This window comes from Anomaloglossus baeobatrachus, chromosome 4, assembly GCF_048569485.1.
Source record: "Anomaloglossus baeobatrachus isolate aAnoBae1 chromosome 4, aAnoBae1.hap1, whole genome shotgun sequence".
Classification (NCBI taxonomy): Eukaryota; Metazoa; Chordata; class Amphibia; order Anura; family Aromobatidae; genus Anomaloglossus; species Anomaloglossus baeobatrachus.
Genome location: NC_134356.1, coordinates 428,549,616 through 428,566,278, shown reverse-complemented (window position 1 = coordinate 428,566,278; position 16,663 = coordinate 428,549,616). Strand labels below are relative to the sequence as shown.

The 16,663-nt window shown below is 47.5% G+C and overlaps 1 protein-coding gene across 1 annotated transcript in view; it reads right to left on the bottom strand.

Annotated features, from left to right (window-relative positions):
• LOC142302472 (uncharacterized) overlaps positions 1 to 16,663 on the bottom strand; it is a 134,216-nt gene that overhangs the window by 46,989 nt on the left and 70,564 nt on the right. The window contains exons 10-11 of the mRNA XM_075343540.1: positions 5,426 to 5,629; positions 2,064 to 2,157 (exon numbers count right to left, since the gene is read on the bottom strand). Coding sequence (XP_075199655.1) covers positions 2,064 to 2,157; positions 5,426 to 5,629 — 298 coding nt within the window. The remainder of the gene's footprint in view (positions 1 to 2,063; positions 2,158 to 5,425; positions 5,630 to 16,663) is intronic.

Sequence of the window (16,663 nt, the reverse complement as noted above, 5' to 3'; positions counted from 1 at the left end):
ATAATTGTCATTTAAAGGGAACCTTATTATTAGATTCTCGTCCCCCAAACCAGGAACAGCATGAATCAGAGTCTGGCTACGCAACTGCTTGTTTTATTCTGAAACGCCAAAGCAGTAGAGATAAACCTAAATTTGAAAAGTTGTTCGGGAACTGTAGAGAAAGACGAGACTTGTCTGCTGCTGCACCAGGACAGCTTTTCCCTGCACCACATCAGTTGACTAACAGTTCTCTCCCAATGTACACACATAAGAGAGACCTGTTAATCAACTGGAGTGGGGAGGGAGGAATCCACTTGGGGCAATTCCAGACTAGTCAAGTTTTGCTTCACCCTATTCTCTCCAAGCCAGCTTTTCAAACTATGTTTTCTGTGAAACACTCTGCAGTGTCAGAGTGAAACTATTGGAATATGTTTAGCGCAACAACTCCATTCCTGTCTATGAGTGTTTATTTGCTAGGTTTGTGTGTTGTTAATAAAGATAGACCAAAAATAAAAAAAGAGGAGGTCACAGGAAGAGCATGTGAGTGTATTCTATATTCTTCGTTCCTGTGTTCTATGTGAGAGGACGCTTGCTGCAAAAGCTCCAGACAGAGACACACAGAAATGATTACTTGCTGATTTACTAAGCTTCATATTTGTTCCTGAATAAACAACGGTTACTGTTACATGCTTGGAGAGTATCATTGATAATCCGCTGTCAACAGAAACATACTTGAATGTGTGACGCCCCTGAGCTGAGGGGTACTCTGTCCCAGGCATGTGGTGCGCCAGGGGAACAGTCGTGGTCGTGACCGATGCTCGATTCCATGACCCTGGGGGTCGGTCCGATAAAAAAGGGTGAAAAATTGAAGAAAAATAAAAGAAAAGAAAATAAGAGTTTTTCAACTACGCTACCTGCGGTGTGCGGCCAGGTTATTGAAGCTGCCGCTCTAGGGTCTTGCTGGGGCTGGTGGAGTAATGCAGCTTAGATGTTTTGGGCCCTCCACAAGCTGGGCTAGGCCCCAGCAGTGGATGATGAGGGGGCAATAGTAGGGGACAGTCAATGTATGTGTACAGAGGAGAGAAGGAAACAGTCCACACCGGTATTGCTGTTTCAAGTTGCCTTTTTACTTGTGGCTTGGTACCTGGACTCGCTGGTGCCGGTTTCAGGTGTTCCCGCACCCCTTGTTCTTCGTGCCAGCTGTGGGGTAGCTGTCCTCCATGCACACTTGTTTGTATTAGGCTCCCGTGGCTTAGAGTTTCTAGGGGAGCCCCTCCGTTTCAGTGTTGGTCCTATTGCAGGCAGCCTGCACTATTTAATGGGTGGACGTCTGTTCCCTGTCCCAGGTCCCCTCTTTGCTGCTGATGCTTCAGACTCTTTGGTTGGTGAGAGACCCTGGAGATCCCCTCACCTGGTAGATTTAACAGTTGACCATAAAGTTTCCCGCTGTCCTAGGGTCTGCACCCCGTCTTGTGCTGAGTCCTGTGAGCCTTGGTTCCGGACTTCCACAGGCACCCCGCGGTTCCTGGAGTACTATACTTCCACAGGTAACTCACGGTTCCTGGAGTCTCGGTTCCTTACTCCACAGTCTTTGTCTCTTTTACAGCGTCCCATTGTTACTTTAGGTATTTTCACCTTTTCTTCTTTACTTCACTCCTCACTCTCTCACTCCTCCACTTCTAACTCTCTTCCTTTCACTTCCTCCCACCAACTTCCCAGCTGACCACTGGCCCCTCCCCTTGCTGGGTCTCTCCCTACAGATTGGGTGGCAATTAGCCAATAAGTGCCCATCCCTTTTGCTAGGCAGTTTCGCAGTCTGGAATTGGGGTAATGTATGTGGCCTGAGGGTGCTGGTGTGTTGACTGGCACGGATATACCGGGATTTGGGTTTCCACAGGTTACATTTTGTTGCACCTGAGACCTCAGGGGTGCTACAAATGCGATTGTGCAGCCAAGCTCTGATTCATTCAGCCTGCGGTTCGAGCAGAATGAACTTAGTGACAGATTCCCCTTAATTACAACTGTTACTTAATAATAATAATAATAATAATAATAATAACAAAATATATTGAAATGTGACTCACCTTCCAAACCAGTTTCAGAACATGCCACTCCTTTAGTGGAAGAAGGAATTTTTGGACCATTGATGTAATATTGCAGCATGGCCAGAGGCCCTGTCTGGTAAATAAAGTGACGAATATAAACTTTAATTTTCTACACCCATAAAGTGAGGAATATAAACTTTACGTTTCAACGCCCATAAACAGTCTATATTTAATGTATAAAATCTTGTGAGTACATTGTATTACTGTATTACTTTAGCCTGCATTACAGCAGTAGAGACCCACATTCAAAGGGATCGCATGCATAAAAAGTCTCTATGCTGTTTTCTCAGTTACTTCAATTATTTTAATATTACATTCGGTCAAAATCAGTGGACATAATTTTGGAAATGACAAAGCAATGAAAGAGCAAGTTTGGGTGATGTTGATCTTGCAGAATTCCCAAGACTGGTTAAGTCTATCTAGAATTTGTAGCGGTCAGAGCTATGGCTTTAATCTCTCCTCCACACCATGTCAGGCCTGCAACACACATCCGTTTAAAACGTGCGTGTTTGGTCCGTTTACGTACATACCGGAGATACGACCAAACGTGAACATATGTTTTTTTATGTTTAAAGGCACACGTGCGTGTTATTTGATCTTCCGTGTGTTTGTGTGTGTCCCACGTTTTTTGCTCCATTTGGCACGGAAGCATGTTCGTTTTTGGGACGGAGCACGCACACACGGACATAATGTTGGACTATGGGAGTCCAAATAAAACGTTCCTTGCACGGATGCGTGGTTATGTTGTCCGTGAGAAATGTCCGTGTGTGATGAAAAATGTCGTTACTACATGTCGGAAGACAGAGTAGCGGGATGAGAATGAACTCGGGTGAACTTCACCCGACTTGATTGTCATGCCGCGGCTCTGTCTGTGCCGTGTACTGATTAGCGGTCACCTGTGAAGGATTCACCGGTGACCGCTAATCCCCCGAGTGACTGAAGTTTCCCCCCCTCTCTCATACTCACCGATTCCCGATCCCCGGCGCGGCGCTGCACAGCGTTCACACAGCTCCGGCGGCTTTTTCTAATTTGAAAAAGCCGGCCGCTCATTAAACAATCTCGTATTCCCTGCTTTCCCCGCCCACCGGCGCCTATGATTGGTTGCAGTGAGACACGCCCCCACGCTGAGTGACAGGTGTCTCACTGCACCCAATCACAGCAGCCGGTGGGCGTGTCACCATGGAGTATAGAAATAAATAAATAATTAAAAAAAACGGCGTGCGGTCCCCCCAATTTTAATACCAGCCAGATAAAGCCATACGGCTGAAGGCTGGTATTCTCAGGATGGGGAGCTCCACGTTATGGGGAGCCCCCCAGCCTAACAATATCAGTCAGCAGCCGCCCAGAATGGCCGCATACATTAGATGCGACTGTTCTGGGACAGTACCCGGCTCTTCCCGATTTGCCCTGGTGAGTTGGCAAATCGGGGTAACAAGGAATTAATGGCAGCACATAGCTGCCACTAAATCCTAGATTAATTATGTCAGGTGTCTCCCCGAGATACCTTCCATGATTGATCTGTAAATTACAGTAAATAAACACACACACACCTGAAAAATCCTTTATTAAAAATAAAAAACACAAACACATTCCCTGGTTCACCAATTTAATCAGCCCGACAAAGCCCTCCATGTCCCACGTAATCCAGGATGGTCCAGCGTTGCTTCCAGCTCTGCTGCATAAAGGTGACCGGAGCAGCAGAAGACACCGCCGCTCCTGTCACCTCCACGCAGCAAACGAAGAGAGCCGCGTGATCAGCTGAGCTGTCACTGAGGTTACCCGCTGTTACTGGATCCAGCGGTGGCCGCGAGTATCCTCAGTGACAGCACAGCTGATCGCGCTACTCACCTCAGTTGCTGCGTGGAGCTGACAGGAGCGGATGTGTCTTCTGCTGCTCTGGTCACCTTCATGCAGCAGAGCTGGTAGCGACGCTGGACCATCCTGGATTACGCCGGACATGGAGGACTTTTTTGGGCTGATTAAATTGGTGAACCAGGAAATGTGTTTGTGTTTTTTATTTCTAATAAGGCATTTTTCAGGTGTGTGTGTTTATTTACTGTAACTTACAGATTAATCATGGAAGGTATCTCGGGAAGACGCCTGACATAGTTAATCTAGGATTTAGTGGCAGCTATGGGCTGCCATTAACTCCTTATTACCCTGATTTGCCAACGCACAAGGGAAAATCGGGAAGAGCCGGGTACAGTTCCAGAACTGTCGCATCTAATGTATGCGGCAATTCTGGGCGTCTGCTGGCTGATATTGTTAGGCTGGGGGGCTCCCCATAACGTGGAGCTCCCCATCCTGAGAATACCAGCCTGCAGCCGTATGGCTTTATCTGGCTGGTATTAAAATAGGGGGGACCGCACGCCGTTTTTTTAAATTATTTATTTATTTTACTGCACAGTATAGACACGCCCACCGGCTGCTGTGATTGGGTGCAGTGACACAGCTGTCACTCAGCGTGTGGGCGTGTCTCACTGCAACCAATCATATTTGCCGGTGGGCGGGGAAAGCAGGGAATACGAGATTGATTAATGAGCGGCCGGCTTTTTCATAAGAGGAAAAGCCGCCAGAGTTTAGAGAACAGCCGTGCAGCGCCGCACCGGTGATCGGGGAACGGTGAGTATGCGAGAGGGGTACTCCATTCAGTCACTCTGGTGAGTAGCGGTCACCGGTGAGTCCTTCACGGGTGACCGCTAATCAGGACGCGACACAGACAGAGCCGCGGTATGAGGATGAAGTCGGGTGAAGTTCACCCGAGTTCATTCTGAGCACGCGACTCTGTCTGCTGTCAGCCGGCATGTATCAACGACATTTAACATCACACATGGACATTTCACACGCACAACACACACACACACGTCAGTTAAGTTTCACACCCACACACGGCCATTCCACAAGCACACGTGGTTACCATACGCCGGACACACAGCCACCACACGTGCGATATTTACGGACCAAAAAACGGATTACGGACATGAAAAACGGCCTGTATTACACGTGCGTGGTTATCAAGGACGTGTGTTTTAGGCCTCAGGGTGAGGCTTTTGCCAAACCTTAGTGGCACAGCATCATCTTGACACCACCTAACATTGGATTTTTCTGTTTTTCCTCCACAGCATCACTGTCCACTGTTTGTGATGATGACAAATAGAGGTGAGAAGGCACAAAAAGGAGATACTAACTAGTACAGTCAGCAAGAGGAGAGGGTTTTAAGGTGGTAGCACCATAACCCCTTTCTCTCAATAGGTAAGGTTCTCAGAAGTGGGGTCCCCAAATACCAGAAAATTATTAAAGTGGGAATACCTCTTTAATAAACAGTTAAAAAAAATCAATACCTCTTTCAGTGTGTTAGCGAAGGTAGTTTTTCCTACGCCACTGTGGCCGCATATGAAGAGCCTAACCTTCCTTCCAGGCTTCCAACTTCCAACATCTAAAATGGGAATCTTATCAGATGATTCATGTGGCCTAGAGTTTTGTGGCAAAGTGACATTTTGTGATATCTTCTGGCATTGCTGCTTTAGAAACAGATTTTGCTGCTCCTGAAAAGTATAAAGTATAATGCCAATGAATTCAGACTGAGGTATCTTTCACAGTAAAAATGAAAAGTACAAAAGAGGTTGACTCACAATTAGAATGTATTACTTACTTGCAGGATAGGTGGTAATTCTTGGAGGCCCCACTGATCAGTCAAACCCAAAAAAATTTTTTGTGGAAAAAATAACACAATAAAATATAATCTTTGCTAAAAAATTGCCTTAAAAAAGGTCAATTAGACCCTTAGTACTTAAAAACACAAACAAAATACATGTTATAATGAGTGTGATCCCTGTGTCTCTAAGCTCAAGTGGACAAACAGGATTACACCTCAAAAAAACACCATTAACACCATTAGTAATTACATTAATTCCATATCAATTACTTATTCAAAAACTGGAAACTTCTCACCCAATTCACAGGTGCTATTTTTCTTGTATAATGTTAGGGTACTTTCACACCTCCGGTTTTTCTTCTGCGGCACAATCCAGCACTTTGCAGGAAAATCGCAACCGTTTTTTTTTGCTGCCGGTTGCGATTTTCCTGCATAGACTTTAATTAGTGCCGCATTGTGCCGCATGGCCTTGCGTTCCATCCGGTTTTTGCCGCATGCGGCAGATTTAGCCGATGCGGTGGCCGGATGGAACGTTGCCTGGCACGTTTTTTCGTGCGGCAAAAAAAAACCGCATCGCGCCGCATTCGGCCGATGCGGCGCATCTCTCAATGCATGCCTATGGCGGCCGGATGCGGCGCGATGCGGCAAATACCGCATCCGGCCGCCGCATGCGGTTTTTGCCACTGCGCATGCTCAGTAGCATGCCGCAAGCGGCAAAAACCGGGCTGGCCGCATGGTAAAAACTTATGCAAAGGATGCGGTGTTTTCACCGCATCCGTTGCATAGCTTGCACAGCCGGATTGAGCCGCAGGGCTCAAGCCGGATGTGTGAAAGTAGCCTTAGGCTCCATTCATTTTCTCACTGGGGCCCGTACATAGATCTCCCAGATATAGGGATAATTGAGCTTTTTTAAGGCAATTTTTTAGTAAAGGTTATATTTTATTGTGTTATTTATTCCACAAATTTTTTTTTGCTTTGACTGATTAATCTAACAATTGTGGTTTAGTACCCATTAGCTGAATCTTGCAATTTAGGCCCACTGATCACAAAAATTGTTCAAGAAAAGTTTTCATTCTTACATGGGACCCCTGTTCTGTAAGTCCAAGTAATGTAGGCCCCACTAATGGATCCCCTAGTAACTAGACATTTGTCACCTAACCTATTCTGTATATAGGTGATAGGTTGTAATTTTGGGATAAACCATTAATACCGTGAGTAATGAGGCAGTGTCAGAAAGAACAGACAGAACCTAAGATAGAAACAAACTTAGCATATACCATGCAGTGAGTAAATAAAAATAGTACATAAAAATAACATAGGATACTTACTAAGCACGGTTTTTGATAAGAAAACAAAACGTAAAAGCCATCCTATTACTACAGGGTGTACCCCAATCGGGATGCTCTGTAGTTTTTAGTATTTTGGTGTGGCTCCTCCTTTTTGAGTTAGGCATTTCATTTATAAACACTGATGAGCAAAAGGGTAACGATGTTTTGAGCTTTTGGTAAGATATGGTGCCTCAAAGTCAAAAGTTCAAAACAGTGTTACCATTTTGCTTGTCATTGTAGCTTACCATGCTCAGGTGTCTGAACTAATCGGCCCCGGTCCTGCTCGACCCCCATCTACATTGAGATTGGTTGACACAAGGTGAGGGTTTGATAATAGAGGATAGGGTGGTACACCTTCCTTGTCACAGTGGGATGGTATTCATCTTTTTTGATCTGAAACAGTGTTTACTAAGTACCCTATGTTATTTATATGTACTAGTACTATTTATTTACTTACTTATTGAAGAGTATATCCTCATTTTATTTCTATCTCAGGTTTTGTTGGGTTCTCATAGCGTTTGCCACTATGTTTAGTAAGGGCTAACATCCAAACCCCCGCAAAACAGGTGTTAACAGGGCTATTGACAGTAATGTTGCAGGTAGAGTCACAATGTGCTGTTATGAATAATTTTCATCCATATACGCCTGCTAGAGGTGGGTAGCAAGAAGTAGTAGCAAATGTTATATGAACCCAGCCTTAAGGCCGCTTTACACGCTGCGATATCGTGACCGATATCGCTAGCGTGCGCACCCGCCCCCATTGGTTGTGCGACACAGGCAAATCGCTGCGGACCCGTCACACTACTTACCTGCCTAGCGACGTTGCTGTGACCAGCGAACCGCCTTCTTTCCAATAGAAGTGGAGGGGCAGGGATGAGCGGGACGTAACATCCCGCCCACCTCCTTCCTTCCTCATTGCGGGCGGCTGCAGGTAAGGTGAGGTTCCTCGTTCCTGCAGTGTCACACATAGCGATGTGTGCTGCCGCAGGAGCAACGAACTACTTCGTACACCGAGCAGCATCGATATTCGAGAATAGGGGGGCATGTCACCGATGAGCGATTTTGACTGTTTTTGCAACGATTCAAAATCGCTCATAGGTGTCACACGCAAAGACATCGCTTTAGCGACCAGATGTGCGTCACAAATTCCGTGACCCCAACGAGATCACTTGAGCGATGTCGCAGCGTGTAAAGCAGCCTTTAGTCTAGGGGTCTGTCAACACTATACCAGCTACATCCTCCTTGCTCTTAATTCCAACTTTAAATAGAAGTCCCCCTTCTCTGTATTATTGAATGAGTTTTGACAGAGAACAGAGATGGAGCTGACACATACCATTATAAAAGATGAGAAATGAAGCTGACAGTAGTTAGGTAGAAAAGATGTGGCGCCCCTGACCTGGTCAGGCACCACTGAGTACTGCACCCATGCTGGGGACAGTACAACACAGGTAATCCAGAAGGCTGACTGGGGTGTGGTACACAGGCGCATAGTGACCAGGTCTCACACATGTACCTTTGAGAGGACCCCTGGGGATCCCAGGAGGGGGCAAAGCCTATACCTCCACTGGAATAGTGGCAGGGGGTCGAAAGCCTCCATCTCCTCTCAAGGGGTGTGGTGGAGAGTCTGGTTGCTAGGTGGCGTAGGCAAGAACAGGAGAGGAGGAGCAGTGAGTCAGTTAGAGGAGAACTCCAGAGGGCTCAGTGAGGAGCAGACCTGTGGGGTTGATGCTGTCTAACAGCGCCCGCGCAGTGGCTACTGACGGGGGAGAACGGTCAACTAGGAGTGCTACCTGAAAGCCAGCTTCAGCTAGAGAGAAAGCACGGAGTGGGAAGTAAGGAGACTGCTAGAGAGCACCAGGCCCAACCGGGCGGCAGATCCCGAAGCGAAGATAGATCCAGCTTTCTTCTGCTAAACCTGCCGGTGTGGGGCTCTCAAAGCCCACACCACAACACCACAAAAGCCGCAGCCACGTAACCGCAGTGAGGGCCCATAGGTCACAGGAGGCAAGCAGCTGGAGTGGCCTGGTCCGGGGAACAAGCAAACGGCAAACAAAAGGGGGAGAGAGGCTGCAGCATCTTCCCTGGGTGACCCCCATAGGGACTCAAAGTCGGGGTCACCCCAAACCACCAAGGGCTAAGGAAGGCGAGTCAGTAGTCACCCTCATAAAGTCAGCCTGAAGGATACCTGGTTCCCATCTGGTTCATCCCAGCTACGCCCGGGTTACTCACCCTGCCATCAAATGTGAGTAAAAACCCTAAAAGACATCCTGCCTGTGTGGTCATTCTGCGACTTGTGGTACTACAAACCTACACAGGGCCCTGGGGCTTGCCTCACTCTCAGGAGGCTACTACATCCGACTGCACACACCATCAGCCCCAGGCGTCCCCCCAACCTGCAGTGGCGGTCCCCACTGACCGCAATACTGAGAGTGGCGTCACGACTACAAAGAAGATCTCCTACCTGTGACCAGCACCAGCTACGTGGAGTCCCTGAAGGTATGCACCGATACAACACCTGTGGGGCTTCACATCTGGCGTCACGAACAGGATAAGGACTAGACCTGTTCAGACAGGTGACCATGTGTCTGGGCGGTCCGCTTGAAAAATTGGAAGCGCCGCCATATTGCCACCATGAAAAGCGCGCTGAAAAACAACAGCAGCCCGCGCTGGAAGAAGTTACCGCCCACGAAGAGGTGTGGCTACCCAGAGATCCCCTGCAGAGTTCTGACCTTGCCAGCTATGAGAGTGGAAGCGTCCGGAGACGGCGGAGCAGAAGAGAAGCCAGCAGCTTGCTAATGAAGATGGCGTCTGAGAGCAGAGATCCAGAGCCAGGCTCCGCTGCCTGGTGGTGTCGGGAGCTTGCCGAGTTCTGCGATCAACTAGAAGCCAGGGTCGGAAGGCTGATCAGAGAGGGACGCGAGGAGTTCCTATGGATGACCGCGGCGGTTCGGGCCTACGAGGAGAGAGCCGCGCACCGAGTGCCAGATCGGGCGGTGACAACTCAGACCCCGATGCTGCCAACGATGGGTGAGTCGAGTGATGCCCCGGCTAGCGCAAGTGCCCCGACCCCTACTGCCATGCCCGCGGTCCCTGAAGAGGCGCCCGGCGCGGCGACGCTGAACCAGGCCGCAGCCACGCCAGGTGCGGCCCGCCAAGCCCCGGCCGCCGCAGCGATGCCCTGCTCGGCCCGCCAAGCCCCGGCCGCCGCAACGATGCCCTGCTCGGCCCGCCAAGCCCAGGCCGCCGCAGCGATGCCCTGCTCGGCCCGCCAAGCCCCGGCCGCCGCAGCGATGCCCTGCTCGGCCCACCAAGACCCGGTCCCTGCAGCGATGCCCAGCCCAGCCTGCACAGACCCCATCGCAGCTGCGACGCCGATCCAGGCCGCCGCCATACAGGGCGCGGCCCGCCAAGACCAGGCCGCCGCCATGCCAGGCGCGGCCCGCCAAGACAAGGCTGACGTACCATTTACCCCGGCCTGCAAGGCCAGAGCAGACAAGGCTCCCCAGGTTCAGGAAGTCCCTGCTAGGCAATCCCTGGTAGGTGAGGACTCCGCATACTGGCAGCTAAAAGCCGACCTGGAAGCTAAGTTCCCACGGGAGATGGTGGAGCGGTACATGCTCCCTCCGCACACCCCAAAGAGTATCCCGACAACTCCTGCAGCAACCACGGCAAAGAGTTCCCCACCTGGGCCGGCAGAAAGAAGTCCATCCCCAGCACTGCTACCCAAGGAGTGCCAGGAAGAACTAAGGGGGGGAGGAGGCCAGGAGGTTGAGGGGCTGACTCCAGAGCCATACCCAGAGCCAGAGATGCTGCCTTATTCTCGCTGGGATGAGGAAGACCTGACACCATCTGCAGAAGAAGAACTGCCCAAAAGCCTTACCTGGGAGTTTGTGAGCTGCACCCTACAGAATCCAGCCCGTAAGACACACCGCAACAGAACGCAACTATCCCCTGCACCGTCATCCCCAGAGCAGAGAGAAGTCACAGCCAGAGACCTGCAAGAAAAACGAGCCCTGAGAAGATCCAAAGCCCAGGTCAGAGGACCCCTTTGTAGAGGAGTTGTGGAGGACTTCAATTTGAAAAGCGGATACGGCTTTATTGTAGCAAGAGGAATAAAAGAGGGCATATTTGTGAATCGGAGAGATGTTCAAGCCCACCTGCCCAGAGGACATTCAGGCAGAAATTTGAAAATTGGAGACGCAGTACAGTTCACCTTGCATCAAGGAGAAAGGGGCTACTATGCCTTAGACGTAGCACCATGTCCTAAAGAAGAAGACAGGAAAGACAGCGATAAAGAAAGAAAAGACAAAGGACCTACTGACGAGACTACCACAGACGAAGAAAAAGGTCAAGGAAGCAACAGGTGCCGCAGCCCTACAGGCCCAAGCCCTGGTGAAGAGGAGTCTGCATAAAGTTCATGTAGAGTAAAGCAAGTTACCAGTTGAAGTTTTGAAAAGTTTTGGTTTGCAACGTTCACGTTTAAGCATGTGCCCACAAAAACTATTGTGAGAAAACCATAAACCTTAAGGCTATGAACTGGCTATAGCCACAAACTCTCGCAGTGTAAATAGTTACACCAAAAGGGCACCACCACCACCAGAGTCAGCCTGTTTAGGGGCTTGGCTCGTCTGCAACCAGGAGGAGCCCGTCCGTATATAGGGCCTTGGCTCACCTGCAACCAGAGAGCACGCCTGTTTATGGGGCCTTGGCTCACCACCACAAAGAGGGTACCTGGTCAGCACCAACTGTGGAGGCCGCCTCTGCATCCTGCCAGAAGAGGCTGAAGGCGCGGATCCACCAGGCCAGGTATACCCTGAAACCACCAGCCCATGTAAGCCGCCTCTACATCCTGCCAGAAGTGGCTGAAGTCGCGGCCAACGTGAAAGGGTTTTGGGTGGGTTAACGGACTTGTGGGTGGAGGGTGGTGATGTATGGTACCTGGTGCTTTTAAAAGTTTTAACATGTTTTAATGTTTTATGCATTTTTAAAATGTTGTCTTGCAGCCCGAGGACGTGCTGGTGATAACTAAGGGGGAATGTGGCGCCCCTGACCTGGTCAGGCACCACTGAGTACTGCACCCATGCTGGGGACAGTACAACACAGGTAATCCAGAAGGCTGACTGGGGTGTGGTACACAGGCGCATAGTGACCAGGTCTCACACATGTACCTTTGAGAGGACCCCTGGGGATCCCAGGAGGGGGCAAAGCCTATACCTCCACTGGAATAGTGGCAGGGGGTCGAAAGCCTCCATCTCCTCTCAAGGGGTGTGGTGGAGAGTCTGGTTGCTAGGTGGCGTAGGCAAGAACAGGAGAGGAGGAGCAGTGAGTCAGTTAGAGGAGAACTCCAGAGGGCTCAGTGAGGAGCAGACCTGTGGGGTTGATGCTGTCTAACAGCGCCCGCGCAGTGGCTACTGACGGGGGAGAACGGTCAACTAGGAGTGCTACCTGAAAGCCAGCTTCAGCTAGAGAGAAAGCACGGAGTGGGAAGTAAGGAGACTGCTAGAGAGCACCAGGCCCAACCGGGCGGCAGATCCCGAAGCGAAGATAGATCCAGCTTTCTTCTGCTAAACCTGCCGGTGTGGGGCTCTCAAAGCCCACACCACAACACCACAAAAGCCGCAGCCACGTAACCGCAGTGAGGGCCCATAGGTCACAGGAGGCAAGCAGCTGGAGTGGCCTGGTCCGGGGAACAAGCAAACGGCAAACAAAAGGGGGAGAGAGGCTGCAGCATCTTCCCTGGGTGACCCCCATAGGGACTCAAAGTCGGGGTCACCCCAAACCACCAAGGGCTAAGGAAGGCGAGTCACTAGTCACCCTCATAAAGTCAGCCTGAAGGATACCTGGTTCCCATCTGGTTCATCCCAGCTACGCCCGGGTTACTCACCCTGCCATCAAATGTGAGTAAAAACCCTAAAAGACATCCTGCCTGTGTGGTCATTCTGCGACTTGTGGTACTACAAACCTACACAGGGCCCTGGGGCTTGCCTCACTCTCAGGAGGCTACTACATCCGACTGCACACACCATCAGCCCCAGGCGTCCCCCCAACCTGCAGTGGCGGTCCCCACTGACCGCAATACTGAGAGTGGCGTCACGACTACAAAGAAGATCTCCTACCTGTGACCAGCACCAGCTACGTGGAGTCCCTGAAGGTATGCACCGATACAACACCTGTGGGGCTTCACAAAGATAGAGCTGACAGACTACAGCATAGTGAGAGCCAGAGAGGAGAGATGGAGCTGACATGCAACATCATAAGGGATCAAAGCTCAAGTTGATAGAAGAAACAACAATATCATGCGATCCCCAGGACAGTCAGTGCTGACACCACTGGAACGGCATTGCCTGTGAGTACAAGTGTTATTATTTTACTGGGGGGAGACATAAGAATTGAGAAGACGTTTTCCTAGTAGTAACTAACCCCTTTAAACTTCCCTAACTGCTTTGATCTTAAAGATCAATGCTGTGTATGGGCTGATAGAACTGCATAGCTTTTTTTTCTTTTATAACTACAAACAGTACATTTCAGGGGTATCGAGGATATTCACATAAAATGAGGTATTTTCTCAGATCAGATTAATTAAAGAAACAATTATTCAAGGGTGAATGTCTAATTTTACATTACAATGGTCTCCAGCCACCTTTTTCCTGCAATGGGTCACATGACACATGATTTAGAGCAAGTATAAATCAAAGTTAAGCAGCAGCATACCCTCAGACATCTTGACCATCTGCAGAATAACTAAATTGATGTTTCAAACATTTATGTATTTGCAGTTATGTATATTATGTAATGGAGAATACAGTTTAATCAGCTGGATATCAAGACTTAGCACTAGATAAAAACTTGTTAAGCATTATATGTCATGCCCTGCTAGAAGACAGATGTGGTGAGACAGCAGATATCTCTTAAATAGCAGCTTTCTTGGGCCCCTTTCACACATCAGTTTTTTGCCATCAGTCACAATCCGTCGAATTTTGAAAAAAAACAGATCCGGCGACTGATGCCACTGGACCCGTTTTTTTCTCATAGACTTGTATTAGCAACGGATTGCTACCGATGGCCTCACGTGTCATCCATCGTTCGAAGGATCCGTTGAAAATTGTTTGTCCGTCAGACAGAGACAACAGACAAAGCAACATTTTTTGTCTATGTCGAAAAAACAAACAGCGATGGATCCATCGCTTGGTATAATGGAAGCTTATGGGCGCAGGATCCGTCATAATCAGTCAAATGACGGAATCCGGCGACGGATTACTTTTTTTTAACGAAGCATGCTCATATGGGGTGTAAAAACACTGTTGGACTGATGCGACGGATCCATTTTTTGATGGATCCGTCGTATCAGTTTTTCCACAATCTGCGACAGATCCATTGAGCCAACGGATTGTAACTGATAGCAAAAAACTGATGTGTGAAAGGGGCCTTAGCCCAACTGGGAAACAAAGAACATAACTGAGATTTAACTGACTTTGAAAAGTCAAAAATTGTTACAAGTCTCACAGAAGGATGCAGCATTCTGAAATTGCTAAAATATTGGGGTGCGATCATAGAAGCATCAAAAGTTTTGTTGCAAATAGTCATCAGGGTCACATGTTGAGTAAAAAAGATGCATATTAACTGCCAAAGATTTGAGAAGACTCAAATGTGAAAACACCATTAGCCTCCAGAGATATCATATTCTAGAACTACAAGCTCCAAGGAGAGCCTAGAAGTACAAGGTGTTCAGTGAAACACAAGTTGAAATGTGAAGACTGGTGCAAGAAATATCTGAACATAGATTTTTCAGAGGTTGTCTTATGAGAGGAGAGTGACTCTTGTTGGACCAGATGGATGGAGCCTTTGCTGCATCAGTAACAGATACAGAACGTCCCTTTAACTCAGCCATCAGCATAGTGGAGGTGGGGTACTGCTTTGAGTTGGTTATTAATGATGAGCTATTTGGACTTTTGGGGGTAGAAGATGGACTCAAAATCAACTCCCAAACCTACTGCCAGTTTTTAGAAGAAACGTTCTTCAAGCAGTGGTATAAAAAAAAGTCTGCATCTTTTAGTAAAACCATGCTTTTTATGTAGGACAATGCTCCATCATATGCACTGAACTACTCGACTGCTTGGCTCACCAGTAAATAACTTAAAAATGAAAGAATAATGAAACAGTCCCTCCCCCACCTAACCTAAACCCTATATAGAAACTGTGGAACCTTTTTATAAGTATATTTATTTTGGTGGAAAACAGTACACCTCTCTGAACAGTGTCTGGGAGGCTTTGGTTGGTGCTGCCCATAAGGGTGGTCAAAAAATGAAGAAACTGACAGAATCCATGGATGAAAGACTTAGAACTGCTATGGAAGAGAAGCGTGGCTATATTGGTTACTGCTATTTTTTTTTCTAAATAGAACTCATATAGAAAAAATGTGCATGAAAACATCTAGACTAAAAGATTAATTGTTTATTACTAATATGGTTAAAAAATCATTAAGTGAACATGAAATCAGCAGTAGAAAAAGGACAAAAAACACATGAGGGCAGGCATAAATAAACAGATAAGAAGATCCATAGAAATAAATAGCATAATATCACATGGAATCGTTATGAACGAACGCAATCATAATTAAACAGAAAAACCTCATAATAAATAAATTAAATAGCCAAGTGTACGTAGTAAATGGGGTAATACTGCCACCAGGGAGGAAGTAATTGCTCCCTTGGAAATAGACTGCACGTCGAAACGCGCGTAGGGTGTCTGGACAGAGCACATATTGGGCCAGGTAATGACTACATCTCATTGATCCTAATTGTTTTCTACATCCCCCATGTGACTAATTATATATATGAGCAGTACACTTTAATCTGTTGTGTGGACTCGATGGTGGCTCTACCTTTATTATTGGATATGGTAGGTTTTTGCCCCTTGCTGTATTTGTGCACACACTGTAGTGCTGGGCAATAGTATTCATTTTTTCGTTGACTGGTCCATTGCACAGTTATGGAGGTTTCATGAATATATATCTGGTGGCAGCATTACCCCATTTACTACTTACACTTGTCTATATAATTTATTTATTACGGGGTTTTTCGGTTTAATTATGATTGTGTTCATTCATAACGATTCCATGTGATATTGTGCTATTTCTATGGATCTTCTTATCTGTTTATTTATGCCTGCCCTCATGTGTTTTTTGTCCTTCTTTTTCTACTGCTGATTTCATGTTCACTTAATGATTTTTTAACCATATTTTTAATAAAAATTAATATTTTAGTCTAGATGTTTTCATGCACATTTTTTCTATATGAGTTCTAGTTGTATTGCGCTGACACAGGTCTTGTACTGTGTTTTGGCTTTCAGCCATTTGTCATTGGTCTTTCTTAGACCAAGATTTTTTATCTATTTTTTTTTAAATGTATATTTGTACATTTGAGAAGTTTGGTTATTGTTCTCACTTCAACTGATGAAAATACACAACTGCGATATGAAAATGTTCATTTTTCATTTAGTTCCATAATAATTCTGCACACTAATGGCTGATTAAGGCTAGTTTCACACTTGCGTTGAACTGCATCCGTTGCATTGCGTTGTGTGACGGATGCAACGGA